The sequence below is a fragment of the Melanotaenia boesemani genome, chromosome 17 (assembly GCF_017639745.1).
Source record: "Melanotaenia boesemani isolate fMelBoe1 chromosome 17, fMelBoe1.pri, whole genome shotgun sequence".
In the NCBI taxonomy this organism is placed as follows: Eukaryota; Metazoa; Chordata; class Actinopteri; order Atheriniformes; family Melanotaeniidae; genus Melanotaenia; species Melanotaenia boesemani.
The window spans coordinates 1,240,489-1,254,000 of NC_055698.1; the positions used below are offsets into that span (position 1 = coordinate 1,240,489).

At 41.4% G+C, this 13,512-nt stretch overlaps 1 protein-coding gene across 1 annotated transcript; it reads left to right on the forward strand.

Annotated features, from left to right (window-relative positions):
* Positions 1-178: 178 nt before the first annotated feature.
* On the forward strand, positions 179-2,432 carry sostdc1b (sclerostin domain containing 1b). The gene is made up of 2 exons (XM_042012601.1): positions 179-439; positions 1,562-2,432. Exons 1-2 carry the CDS (start codon positions 253-255, stop codon positions 1,963-1,965), a joined length of 591 nt encoding a protein of 196 aa, XP_041868535.1. The 5' UTR covers positions 179-252; the 3' UTR covers positions 1,966-2,432.
* The last annotated feature ends 11,080 nt before the right edge of the window (positions 2,433-13,512 follow it).

Sequence of the window (13,512 nt, forward strand, 5' to 3'; positions counted from 1 at the left end):
TGACAGTCCTCAGCTGCGCATGAACACACGCATGAACGTGTAGTTCCAGCACAGTTCAGCGTAGATGAGCAGCGGCGACTTTTCACCCCTTAACTCTGCTTCACGTTCTTCTCGTGGAGCTCAAGCAGTGAAACAGAGTCCAGGTGATGTCACGCGGACTGCAGCAGGTGGGCGTCCCTCTAGAGGAGGACATAAAGAGCCCAGCTGCTGCAGCGGCGTCACCAGGTGAGCTTCTGTCAGACAGGTGTGATCATGTTCCGTCAGGCTCTCCAGCTCCTCGCGCTCCTGTTGCTGCGCGAGGGCAGATCAGCTGTTCACAACGACGCCACAGAGTCCCTGAGTGTGCAGTCGGTCCAAGAAGCTCCGGACCGGTCCGCTGAAGAGGACACGAACCAGGCGAGGAACGGAGGGAGGCGGCTCGCGGACGCTGCGCGTCAGGGTGAGTCCACACGGTTCGGTTCCGGTCCAGTTTCTCTGAGTTCAAACGGTTATTTGCAGTTATTTGAAAAGAAACAGAACCCATCTGAGAATAGTTGGTGTGAAATGGATGAATGAATAAATGAATAAAATCCTTACGGATTTTCCTATAAATAGATAATCTAGAAAATTAATTTTTCTTCCCCTTTAAAATTCAACTAGTAACTTTCTGTTTATTTCCATCCAGAATGTAACCTGTTCAGGATCAAAGTTTAGATGAACATCAAACAAAAGATGCAGCAGTTCTGTTTCCTTCCGTACATGTCAGGAATAACTGATCTGCACCTGTTAAACACAAAGATCATCATCAAAACAATGACAGGAACATTATCAGGACTGTCAGCGATTAATCAGCAGATTTCATATTTTCAGTTCTCAGACTAAGTGAAAACTGTTCTAGGAACTTTGGGAAAGCAACATGTGGGATACAGGTTGGAATTACCAGGAACAAGACTTGACATCCTTGAGATCTTGCACTCCTCAGAGGTGTCAGAGATCATTACACAATGAGAAGCTGCTTCTCTTTGTACCTGGGTTTATCACCATGGCAACAGATGTTGGAAACCTCACCTGCTCTGGAGCAGGTGAGGTTTGGAGATCAGAGATGGTGATGGGTGAACGCTCTAACTTGTGACCAATCGGATCTCTTAGAAAATGGAAAAATGAAAAAGATGTGTGTGAATGCTGAAAGTCTCCGTCTAGCGATCAGCCACCACTGAACTCCAAAAGATTTCCCCACTTCTATCTGAAAACATTAGTGGACATTTTCAGGAACTTCAGCATTTACAATCTGACAGTTCTGACTGTTTTCCTGGTTCTGTATTTGGTGTAAAGATGATTTCAAACAGCTGATGTTGTGTCTGACAGAATAAGACAAACTCTTTTTGTGTCTAAAAAACACTCCTGCAGTCAATGAATAATATACAATATTTAGATCATTAATCTGATTAATTTATCTTATCTGATCTATCTCACATTTCCTGTTATTGCTGAATGGGTTTCCTGCCCTTTGTGATTGCAGTATGTTCCTATAAGTCAACACAGTACAAACCATCAGGTTGATCTAACTGGTTTTATGTATCAGGTCCAGACCAGAGCCAGGTGAGCTGCAGAGAGCTGAGGTCCACCAAGTACATCTCTGATGGCCAGTGCACCAGTGTCAACCCCGTCAAGGAGCTGGTGTGTGCTGGGGAGTGTCTTCCAGCCCACCTGCTGCCCAACTGGATTGGGGGTGGTGGTTCCCCTGGGAGATACTGGAGCCGCCACGATGCCCTGGAGTGGCGCTGCGTCATCGACCGGACCAGGGCCCAGCGCATCCAGCTTCAGTGCCATGACGGCAGCTCCAGGACCTACAAAATCACCGTGGTGACCTCCTGCAAGTGTAAACGTTACAGCAGACAGCAGAATGATTCAGGACACAAGAAGACGTCGGCCCAGAACGGGAAGAGTAGGAAAAACCTGGAAAAGGCTCCAGAGCGCGACAACTAGAACCCACATCTCCAACTGTTTCCTCATGGTGTGTGTGCATGAATCATAAAAATCCAGTTATTGCCAAGAATGAGAATGGAGGGTCGAGATTCCAGATAACTGCTTTAGATTAGTTGGTACAGACAAAAACTTTTATCTCTCAACCAGATCAGGACTGCTTAGTTTATTCACCATCAATGTGGTCCAGGTTTTAGGTGCAGACTTACTTTCAGCACCATCAATGATTGTAACGCAGCACGGTCTCTGTCAGGGAGCTTGTTTTGATAATGTCTGGTACTCAGGAGGAGAGTTAATGTGAGTGGATGGCAGAGTCAGTGATCAATGTTTCCTCATGACACCCACCATCCACTTTATTAAGTCCACCTTGCTAGTACCAGGTTGGACCCCTTTTCCCTCCAGAACTGCTTTAATCCTGGTGTGATAGATGAAGCAGGTGGTGGAAACCTTCCTCAGAGGTTTTCTCCATATTAACATGACAGCATCACACAGTTGCTGCAGGTTTGTCGGCTGCATCCATGATGAGAATCTCCCGTTCCACCACATCCCAAAGCTGCTCTACTGGACTGAGATCTGGTGGCTGTGGAGGCCGTTGGAGTCCAGTGAACTCATCGTCATGTTCTAGAAAGCAGGTGGAGATGATCTGAGCTTTGTGACGGATTGCCCTGGTCCCAAAAACATGCTACAAAACATTACAGTTTAATATTTTATTATTTAATCAAACCTTTTAAATTTGTAATGATTCTATTTATTTCAGTCCTTTAATACCAATATAATTACATAATGCTCACTGTTAAAAAAAAGTCACAAAATTTTTTTATTTTCCATAAGATATATTTTTAAATGTACTAAAAATAAGTCAAAACATTGATTTTGATCTTTAAATGAAATCCCCTTAATAACCTTAAAAATGCATGATATAAAAATAACTTTTTTTTATAAAACAGTTGCAACTTGTGATCTAATTGGCATTTAAAGGGTTAAAATAATCTGAATAATAACATATTTGGGATTTTTGATTAGAAGTAAAGTCAATTTTGCATTTATTTTGAGCAAAAAAAGTGCAAAAGAAAATTAATCTGTTGTTTTTGGGAGAGGACTTTCTGTCCTGAAAAGAGTCGTAAATTTATCCCGTTGACCTTTAAGAAAAAATTCAATTGGAATTTTAAAATTCTTCAAAAGGAACATTTTTTTAAAAAAATAAACATTTCTTCCAATAAGGGGAAACGCAACCAGAATGAAGGCTAAAACTTGAGGAAAAAATGACCTGGAAGAAGAAAAAAGTCCCTAATGACCTACAAAGGTTAAACCAGGCCATGTTGGCAAAGTGGGGCAAGAAAATCTCCCCCCACCTGCTGGAAGTAGCATCAGAAGATGCTCCACTGTGGTCATAAAGGGATGGACATGGTCAGCAACAATACTCAGGTAGGCTGTGCTGGTTAAACCAGGCCACGTTGGTACTAAGGGGACCAAAGTGGACCAAGAAAACCTCCCCCCACCATTACACCAGCAGCAGCCTGAAGCGTTGATCCAAGGCAGGATGGATCCATGTTTTCATGATGTTTCCAGCAGATTCTGAGCCGAGCATCTGAATGTGGAGCTGAAATGGAGACTCATCAGACCAGCAACGTTTCTCCATCTTCTATTGTCCAGTGTTGGTGAGTGTGTGTGAATTGTAGCCTCAGTTTCCTGTTCTTAGCTGGCAGGAGGAACCCGGTATGTCTTCTGCTGCTGGAGACCATCTGCTTCCAGGCTGGACGTGTTGTGTGTTCTGCAGACCTTGGCTGGAACCAGTGCTGACTGGACTTCCTGTTGTCTTTCAATCATCTCCAACCAGTCTGCCCATTCTCCTCTGACCTCTGACATCAACCAGACATCCTGGTCCAGACAACTGCTGCTCGCTGGATATTTTCTCTTCTTCAGACCATCTCTGGAAACCCTGGAGATGGTTGTGGGTGACCATGACTAAATGCATTGACTTGCTGCCATGTTGATTAGATATTTGTGTTAATAGCAAGTTGAACAGGTGGAACTGATAAAGTGTACTTTGGGAGCAGAAGGTTAAATAGGAATGAAGAACATTGGTTAATACTGACTAGATGATGACTCTTTTATGACATAAATAAATATTTGTAAACACTCCATGTTGTAATGTGAATTCACACTTAGCCTGTAGTGAATGTGTATGTAAGTTTAATGGGTTTTTACTGTTATTTCCTATTAGACAGTTGAAGCTCCTTTTCTGTATTTTTCTGTCACAATGTGAAGTAATCAGAGTAGTTTAGGTTGCTGTGGTCCAGCCACAAGGCTGCAGGCATGTCAGACACCGCAAGCAGGAACTCCTGAACAACAGAGGCATTAGTCAGTGATGAAACTCGGCTTTGTTTGGTTGTAAAGGGGATACCTTCACCTCCAGGCCAGTTTGGCTGCCTCCAGCTGCAGCGACATGTTAAGACACTTTATTGTCTCACGTATCCATTCATGATTTTCCTCTGATGACTGTGAGTAAAGCTGAGTGGTGAAAAGAATCACCTGCACAGGATGACAGCAGGATGTTTGACTTGTGTTCCTGCAGAGGGGAAGGATTGATGTCTCTTTGTCCCTGATGTCCTGCAGGCAGACTGGTGGACCTGAGAACAACATCAGGTCTTGGACTGTTCATTCACAGGACTCCTGTTTTTCAGTCTTTCAACAGGTTTTGTGTGTCTGGTAGCAGAAAGCAGGATTGAAATAAAAACATTTATTCAACTATTCTGAACTGTGTGCCTGTTTTCTTTATAAAACACGGTGATTATGAGGGTGTTGTAGCTCATGTATTCTGGATGGTACCAGGACTGTGTAAACTGCATGCAGAGCAACAAGCTCTGTCACAAATAATCTGTTGTTTTCAGTCTGATGCAACAACCTTTCATAGATTATGACAATAATCTCAGTCTTTAGTCCAGTTCATTCTGTGAGATCCTCAGCTGAGAGGTCATCATCCATGGTCATGTGACCAAAGATAACTATCGAACCAAATACCTGACGTGGTGAGCGTGACTCATCATGTGAAACCAAAACAAGTCTAAACTGGTTCATGGAAGCAAAGCAGGCTAAACAATGAAAAAAGAACAGATCGGGCTGAGTTGTGGCAGCAGACATCTTGCCTGTTAGGGGTCAAGTCACAGCAGGTGCCCCACCCAGTTCTTAAAAAGCTAGAAGCACTCAGAGAGCGCAGACCTCCACTAAGCCATTGCCATTTCTTTTTGCTAGCGATTGAGGGCATTATTTTTCAGTTTGAAGCGCTAATGCAGGGACCACTCCGGAGGGCTGGTGTTCTGCAGGTATTGGATGTGTCCCTGCAGCAACACGCCTGATTTGACTTGTGCAGAACTTGATAACAAGATGTTGGAGATACATTTTATTTGAATCAGGTGTTTCAGTGGGGAGACATCCCATACCTGCAGGACACTGGCCCTCAGGGACCGGAGTTGGTGATCCCTGCTCTAATGGCAAAATGATCTCCCTGTAGGAAAGAATCCTTCAAAATATTCCTGGGTCCAGATGGTGAACCAGATCACCCCAAAAATCGAATCACTTGTTTCTTTCTTCTGAGATTTCCTGAAAATTTCTTAAAAATCCATTCTTAACTTTTTGAGTTATGTTGCAAACAGACAGCCAGACGGAATACATGAGCTCTGCCACGGTAAAAATAAGAAAACCAGCCCAAAAAATAACCTGCTGTACGTCGTCCTCCTCCACCTCTGATCCAGCAACCTCTCTGCAGTTCTGGACAGGGCCCCACTGATCACCCATGAGACCTCACCAGTCCAGAATGGAAGCTTCTTAAATTTGTTTCCATGGAAACCAAAGTAAACATTTCCTTTTACTTTGATCACGCTGCATTATCATTTATTCTTATTTACAACTTGATTTTATTAGTGTCAGTTTTTAATCGCAGTAGTGTTTTATTTCCCTTGTTCTGATTGTTTCAAGCAATAACAAACACATTCATAGCTGTTCTATTTTTATTTCCCCTTTTTCTATTTTGTATGCTTTTTTTACATCTAATTTTGTACAGAATGTAAACAATATCCTTACTGTAGAAAAGGGGAAAGATAACATAAAATATGCATAAATTCACAGTAAAATAACAGCATATTAACAGCAACAAACTTGAATTTAAATATAACTATTTTAAGAAAATGACATTGAATAAATTACGATAAAATTGAAGATGTATTTTAATTCATTTTATATTAACTTAAATGTTATTCTCTTTAAAAAGTATTTTCCAGGACCTTCATGTTATTCTACATTTGACATTTCCTTAATCTTATCGGTATTTCTCTGTATTTCAATAATATAGGAATAACTAAAATAATACAGAAAAAAAAGTCATATTACAGAATTTCCAACACTACGATTCCAAAAGTATTAAGTCAACCTTGTGGTTGCAGAGAAACTACTTATATTATGGGAATGATATTTTATGCAAAAGCTTAAAAGCAGACACAGAGCCCAGAGCGTAAAACGTCCTTTTAGGCCTTTCAGGGGATTAAACACAGTTTTAATAAAGAAAACTTGTTGAAACCTTTTAGTCAGTGACTTTCCTGTTGACTAAAATCCTAAAATACAAAAACACACAGAGTTGTGCTTCCTAAGTAGCTCAAAAGCTGCTGAAACCTAAAAATACCTGATAATCCCCATTTAAATCCCTGATTACATCGGCTGAATGACTTAATGACAGGATTACAACCTTTCCCACTTCCTATCAAACCCTTAAATCTCAGAGCATCGCAGTCCTTCTACTACAACAATCCACCTTCACACATATGTGAATAGGAGGATTACAGCAGAGATGGGAATACTGCTGGATGCTTGAAAGTAAAAAGTTCCATCACAGGAAGGTGTCAGGAAGCTGGCTGGCAACAATACAAACCATATGAAGGGAAAAGTTACTGCTGTGTTTCCGCTTCACTCTGCATTAGAAAGGCCTGAAAGACTTAATCTTCTCTTTTCTTATTTTCTGAATCATATCTGTGGCACTGTTTTGTTCTCTGCACATCAAAGAGAGGGCGGGAGTCACATCAAACGCTGCACCAATTCATCTTCTGCAAACACAGCGAGTAAAAAGACCAAAACAGAAGCACACAAAGGTCTGTTTTGTTATTTAGTGTCTCGGGGCATGAAGCTATGAATGATGGCTGCTGCTGAATGTCTGCACGTTCTACTGTCAAAGAGAGTTTAATCTCTGCAGCAGACACACCTGTTAGTCATTCAGGCTGGAGGGTGGTGGAGATGTCTCCACCTCAGGAAGCCCTGACCAGAGAAAACACACAGGGATCACAAGCCTTCGTCCTGCGCTAACGCTCTCACCATCGATGCAGTTGCTGTGTGCTGTTTCTGAAACTCCTGAGTGTAAGGAACACGATCCACTCTGTACCAGGTCTATGAAATGTGTGTGAATGTTATTTTCTGCTAGTTTGTGTGAGTAGAACAAAAAAAGATTCAAAATAATCCAAAACTGATTTGTGATTGATGTGATGAGCTGCAGGTGCATGCCCATGTTTTAATGTGTTGTTTTTTACACCGTCCATCCAAAAATAATCCCCATGTTCAGTAATTCCACGTTCAATAGGAAGTTCCTCTCGATCTAGATTGAGCTCTTTCAGATTATTTGTCCACTTTTCTTCTGGAATGCAAAAACTTTGCAAAACTTTTTGGTCGTTGCTGATCCATTTCTCCATCACAAGGCCTCCTCTCTTGCAGGGGGCATCAACATCCTTCACCTGTTTTGCTTCTTCCTCTGAACTGAAGCTGATTAAGCTACGTCTGTTTCGCTGCTTGCACAACCACATCAGACAAATCAGCCTCGTTGTCATCAGCAGTCTTCTTCAGTATGTAACTGGCACAAGTGCACCAAACAAATGAAGAGTCATCCTGAAGTTCTGAATTTCTTTGTTCATGCAAAACTTGCCACCAGAGGAAATGAAGAAGATCTCTGCAACTTGTACCTGATGTAACATAGCCTGCATGTCGCCCATACATGCCACTGGCCTCTGCCTGAACCAGATGAGAGTTCCAAGCAGAGAGCTGGTGAGATTGGGACCATGTAAAAACTCATTCAGTGTTCTTCCTTTAAATGTGGCTCCACAGTCCGTAACCACTTCTAATGTTCCCTTTCTCAGATGGTAAACACCATGATGAGGGATTTACCAAACCTTTCCTATTTTTCCCTCCATCTCTGGCATCCTTGATCAATTACATTGTTAAGATACTGGGTTGCTCAGGAACTTCCTCCTCAAACCAAGAATCATCTGCTTTGTTTGGTAAAGTAGCTACAGAGTTTCTGAGGGGTAAGTCAAGGACACATCTGCTGTTCTGTAGATGTGCAGTAGAGTCCATCATTTCCATGAGTTTCAAATCTTCCCTTGACATCTTTTTATCTGCTGAGGTTTGTTAACTGAAATCACGATTCTATTGATTTCGCAACATTAGCTCTGAATTTGCCACAGAAATCCTGTTTACTACTGTTGTTGTGTTTCAACCGTTTCCATGTAAATGACCATTGATGACCCGTCCCAGTACTGTTCTTACAGCATATGGACCATCAGACCTATTGTTGATAACTTCCCATGGCTCCAATAGCTTGGGTGCGTTGGTTCCTATCAACAAATCAACAGCAGCCTTTGTATTAGGAATTACTGTGTTTTCTTTGACAGTACGGTTCCTCTTCACACCAATGTGTCAATGGAGGTGATCACAGAATGGTGTATAACTGAAAACACGAGTGGGATGTTTAACCAGGTGTTCTCTTCAACTCCTGCCCTGTCAGGGGCTTCAGCCAATCACCTTGTTGCTAGTTTTAATGCTAAATGTTAAATATTATGGACGCTACTGCTCCTATTAAGGTGAAGGTTGTCTCTGGAAGGAAAAAGTCTCCATGGAGAAATTCCACACTGGTGAAAAATGAAAAAAAAAAAAAAAAAGTGTGTTGGAAAGCCGAGCACAGATGAAGAAAAACACATCTACAGGTTCATTATGTATAAAGAGAAACTTCACTTTTATAATTTACACCTGAGGAATGCAAGGAAGTCCTATTTCTCTGACATTATTAGCAAAAACTATCATAAAGCTGCTCTCTACAGATTAACAAACCCTCCTGTGTCAGTAGCACCAAGGCTGCAATGAGTTCGCCAAATTCTTCACAGAAAAAATCCAGAACATCAGACAAGCAGTTGGTTCATCAGGAGCAGCAGGTTCAATAGGCATACTGTGTCCATGAAAACCAGTTTAAACCCCATGACACAGTTTAATCCCATTAACAGCAAAGATCTGGGCGACAACTTACATCAGCTGAACTCTTCTTCTTGCTGTTTGGACATCCTGCCCACAGGTTTCTTCAAAAAGGTCTCAGAGCCTCAGGAGTCAGATCTGTTGCAGATTGTGAACTTGTCTTTATTTTCCAGTGTCTTCCCAGTGTGACCATTGGCTGACTGGGTCACGCCAACTTTAAAATTAAAATAACCACAAAAGGCTCGAGTGGAGAGTCAACACTGTAACAACAAGAGAAGGCAAGTAGAGCGTTTAACCAAGTTTATTGGTGCAGAAGAGTCCAGTAGAATCTTACAGTAGCCAGCTCCATTCCAGCCCTTGGTCCGCGTGTCGTCACTGAAGATCGGGGAAATTCACCCGACTACTCAGCTACTTGCGCCTCAGCCTGGCTCCACTATGCGTCCTCCTTGAGGTGGCCTGCAACATGAGCTGAAGGCAGTATCTGGCTCTCTTAGAGTATAAGCAACACAATACGTTGAAAAGCGGTACTCACACAGTCGTACACAGCATGTTGCGTCCTTTCACTGCTGTTGCTATTGGTACTCGTTGCTGCTCTCTTCCACACCTGGCCATGTCATCCTCTACTTCTGTCCTAGTCTTCTATCACCTTAAGAACATATCAAGGGTAAAAGATGTGATGTCTCAGCAGGACCTGGAAAAACTAGTCCAGCTTCCATCTTTTGTTGGCTTGATTATTGTAACAGTGTTTTTTAGGTTCTACCTAAAACATCAGTCAGACACCTGCAGCTGATCCAGAACTCTGCTGCTCCAGTCCTCACTAAGACCAAGAAAGTGGACCACATCAGTCCAGCTCTGAGGTCTTTACACTGGCTGCCGGTCTGTCAGAGAATGGACTTTAAAGTGCTGCTGCTGGTCTAGAAAGCTCTGAATGGTTTCGGACCAACATACATCAGTGACCTCTTGACCCAGTATGAACCTACCAGAACCCTCAGGTCATCTGGTTCCAGTTTCTTATCAATTCCCAGAGTCAGAACCAGACATGGAGAAGCTGCGTTCAGCTTCTATGCTCCACATGTCTGGAACAAACTCCCAGAAAGCCTCAGATCAGCTGAAACACTCAGTTTATTTAGATCCAGGTTAAAGACCCACTTGTTCTCTGCTGTATGGACTAGTTTTTATTTAGAGTCCAGATCTGGATCTGGTTCTTTAAGCTGGAAAACTTGATTGTGTTTAACACTGTCTTTCCCCACACTGGAACTTTATTTCTTGAATTTTATCTATTTTATTTTAGCTTTTCTTTCTGTTTTTATTTAATTAATTTTATTTCTTTAATTTTTTTAATGCACTTGTATGGCTTTCTGCACCCTACTGGAATGTTTTATGTAAAGCACTTTGAATTGTCTTGTACATGAAATGTGATATACTAATAAATTTGCCTTGCCTAAACCTGCTTTTGACTGTTTTGGTCTGGTGTCCATTAATTGCTGTTTTCCTTGTTCCAACGACAGATGACAAAAGTGTTTGTTGTCTATTCCATACTTTGGTTCTTACAGCTTTGCTTTAAGATTGAGTGGGATATACAGTATGTTGATGACTTCCTCCTTTCCTTTTCCAAATAAGTGTTCATGCTATTTGATTTTACAGCTAAATTTTGTTCTTCCATAAACTGTAAGATTTCCAGTTTGGCTGTTGCTGCAGCAAGCTCTGTTTCAATTGGGAGTTTTTCTTTTATTAATAGTAGCTCTTGTTCCTCCAGTGCATGATGCTCCTTTAAAGCTGCCATTTGGGTCAAAAGAGCTGCTCTCTCTGCAGCAGCTTTATTTTTTGCAGAGGAAGTACTTGATCTTGAACTGGTCTCAGTAGTATTTGTATTTTTGCCCACATTAGACATGCTGTCATCAGGAATTATATTATCATGACAGAGATCTTTGTTTTCACCAGCATGTTCGTGTTCATTCTCATTCTCATGAGTTGGATTTTGCATTACTGGTTAGGATTTTTACCAACATCCTTGTTAAACATCTCTTTGCATTAAACCAAATTTCATGCTTATTTTTTCTTCTTCTTGTGACAATAAACCCATAATAGAATTGTGAACACCATGTATTTAATCACACAACTCAGTAAAACCACTCAAAGAATTTTCACTTTAGAAACATCACCAATTACCATTAAACCTTTTACAGTTTTTCTTCAATGACCAGCCTTATTTAGTTTTACCTAGCATTTTGCAACTTTTCATACTTTGCAGTCATTGCTTTGGCAATAAGTTTAACCACTCTTTTACCCGTACTCGGTTTCAGTCGGACTGGTGATGGTCTTGTGTTCGTCAGAAACATGCTCCTTATAGCTGCTGCATCAGCGTCAGTCTGCAGTTTTTCATGGTCAACAGTTGTCGCAGCTTATTGCTGCTTATTTCCAACCATTAACCAGTGCACTGGAATTATACACATTTAAGGCCATTTTGTGGCTTCTGGAATGTTTAGATCCAGAAGTTTGGTTGACACGCTTTTACCTGGTGATGCTGGTGGGAATAAATGTCCAGAAGCTGTCCGTTGCTTTTTGAATGACTCTCAAAGTGGAGGAACATCTCAGAGAAGAAACAGAATGAAGATTTATGCTGGATTAATTGTGGTCAGGGTGGCCTCAGTGAGAAAATATAACAAAGTTTAGTACTGGCACTTTAAGTAAACCATCCTCCAGCATGGAAATAACAGAAACCTATTTGGAAAAGGTGACCACTGTGCTTATTACTAAACATGCAGCACCACAGTAAGAGCTGACTTTGTGCTGCTGATTACAGGGTTTCTCCTCTCAGCTGTCTTATTGTAACTCAGACACAACCCCTGCCGAAAGGTGAACATAAAAGCCATGCTGTTTGTTCTTCATCAGGTATTAGGTGACCTCCCAGAATGCTCACACAGCATCTGATAGCCTTGTCGCTGTCTCAGTGATGTCATCCTTTCTAAACTGCATTTGCACAAACATGGTTTTAAGTTCCAGTTCAAAACATATATAATGCACTCAGGTCCTGTTTAGGATTTGTATGTGTAAAATAACTCTTCTCCTATAGGAAGAGGACAAAGGGGATCTTTAAGAAATACCACCTCTAAGAGATCCCAAATCAGTCAAAACACCCCCAAGACAATGACCAGGATGACAGGAAGATGATGGAAGAGTAAACCTCATCTTCACCTAATTTTTACGTTAGAACAGAGGAATGTTAAATGTGGACCATTCAGTCCCAGCTTCACAGATGGATAAACTCCTCAAAGCATACACCTTGCAGTCAACCAGTGACCAGTAAAGTAACATAGCTTCATCTAACAAATCAAAATATACAGAGAGTGGGGAGACTGACGGGGACAGACTAACAGAGAGTGGAGAGTGGCAGTAAGTAAGGCTTATGAGGCTGTTAAGCATTTATAAAGTGTTAACAAAGGGATATATATTTACACTTTACAATAAGGGTCCTAAAAAGCATTAGGTAATGATTAACTATGGTTAGATAATGCTTATGAAGTACTCATGTTTATTAAGGCTTTTTGTAAACATATTGCATTAGGTAAAGTTGAGTAGTAAAACAAACTTATTGTAAATAATAATAATAATAATAATAATAATAATAATAAATGCTGAGTCAGAAACTGGTGTAAATAGTGTGCACGGTGCTCTTCAACCCCTCTTTGACAGCAGGATGCTGCCACCACCGTGCTTCACTGTTGGAGTTGATCCTTGATGTCCATAAAGTTCAGTGTTAGTCTCCTCTAACCAGATGACCTTCTTCCAGATGTTTGGGGAGTCTCCACATGTCTTGTGGCGAACTGGTCTATCAACAGTGTGTTGGTGTGAGGACAGAAAAGAGGGATTGAAAGGCATTGCGACCTTTAGCCTGGGATACCTGCAGAGAAGAAGGGAAGCACAAGTTAATGCTGTGATAAATTTATACATGGAAAATAAAGAGCAGAGAAATGAATCGTGGTATGTCCCTCAGCAGCCTAAGCCTATGGCAGCAGAACTAAGGAATGGCTAGACCAACCTATTTTCCTTGGGGACCCCATTCATGCAAATACTAATAAGCCATGGATCCCCTGCCACACCCTATAATGAAACCATGCTTGATTTTATGCTTTCAAAAGTGAGATTCTCACCATCCATAATGTATTCTGGAGTCCTGTCCTTCCATAAAGCCAAAGTTAAATTAACAACATTTAGCCATATTTTTTGTTTTTAAAACAGACAGTGTGTGGACATTAATCACAATGGTTCTGA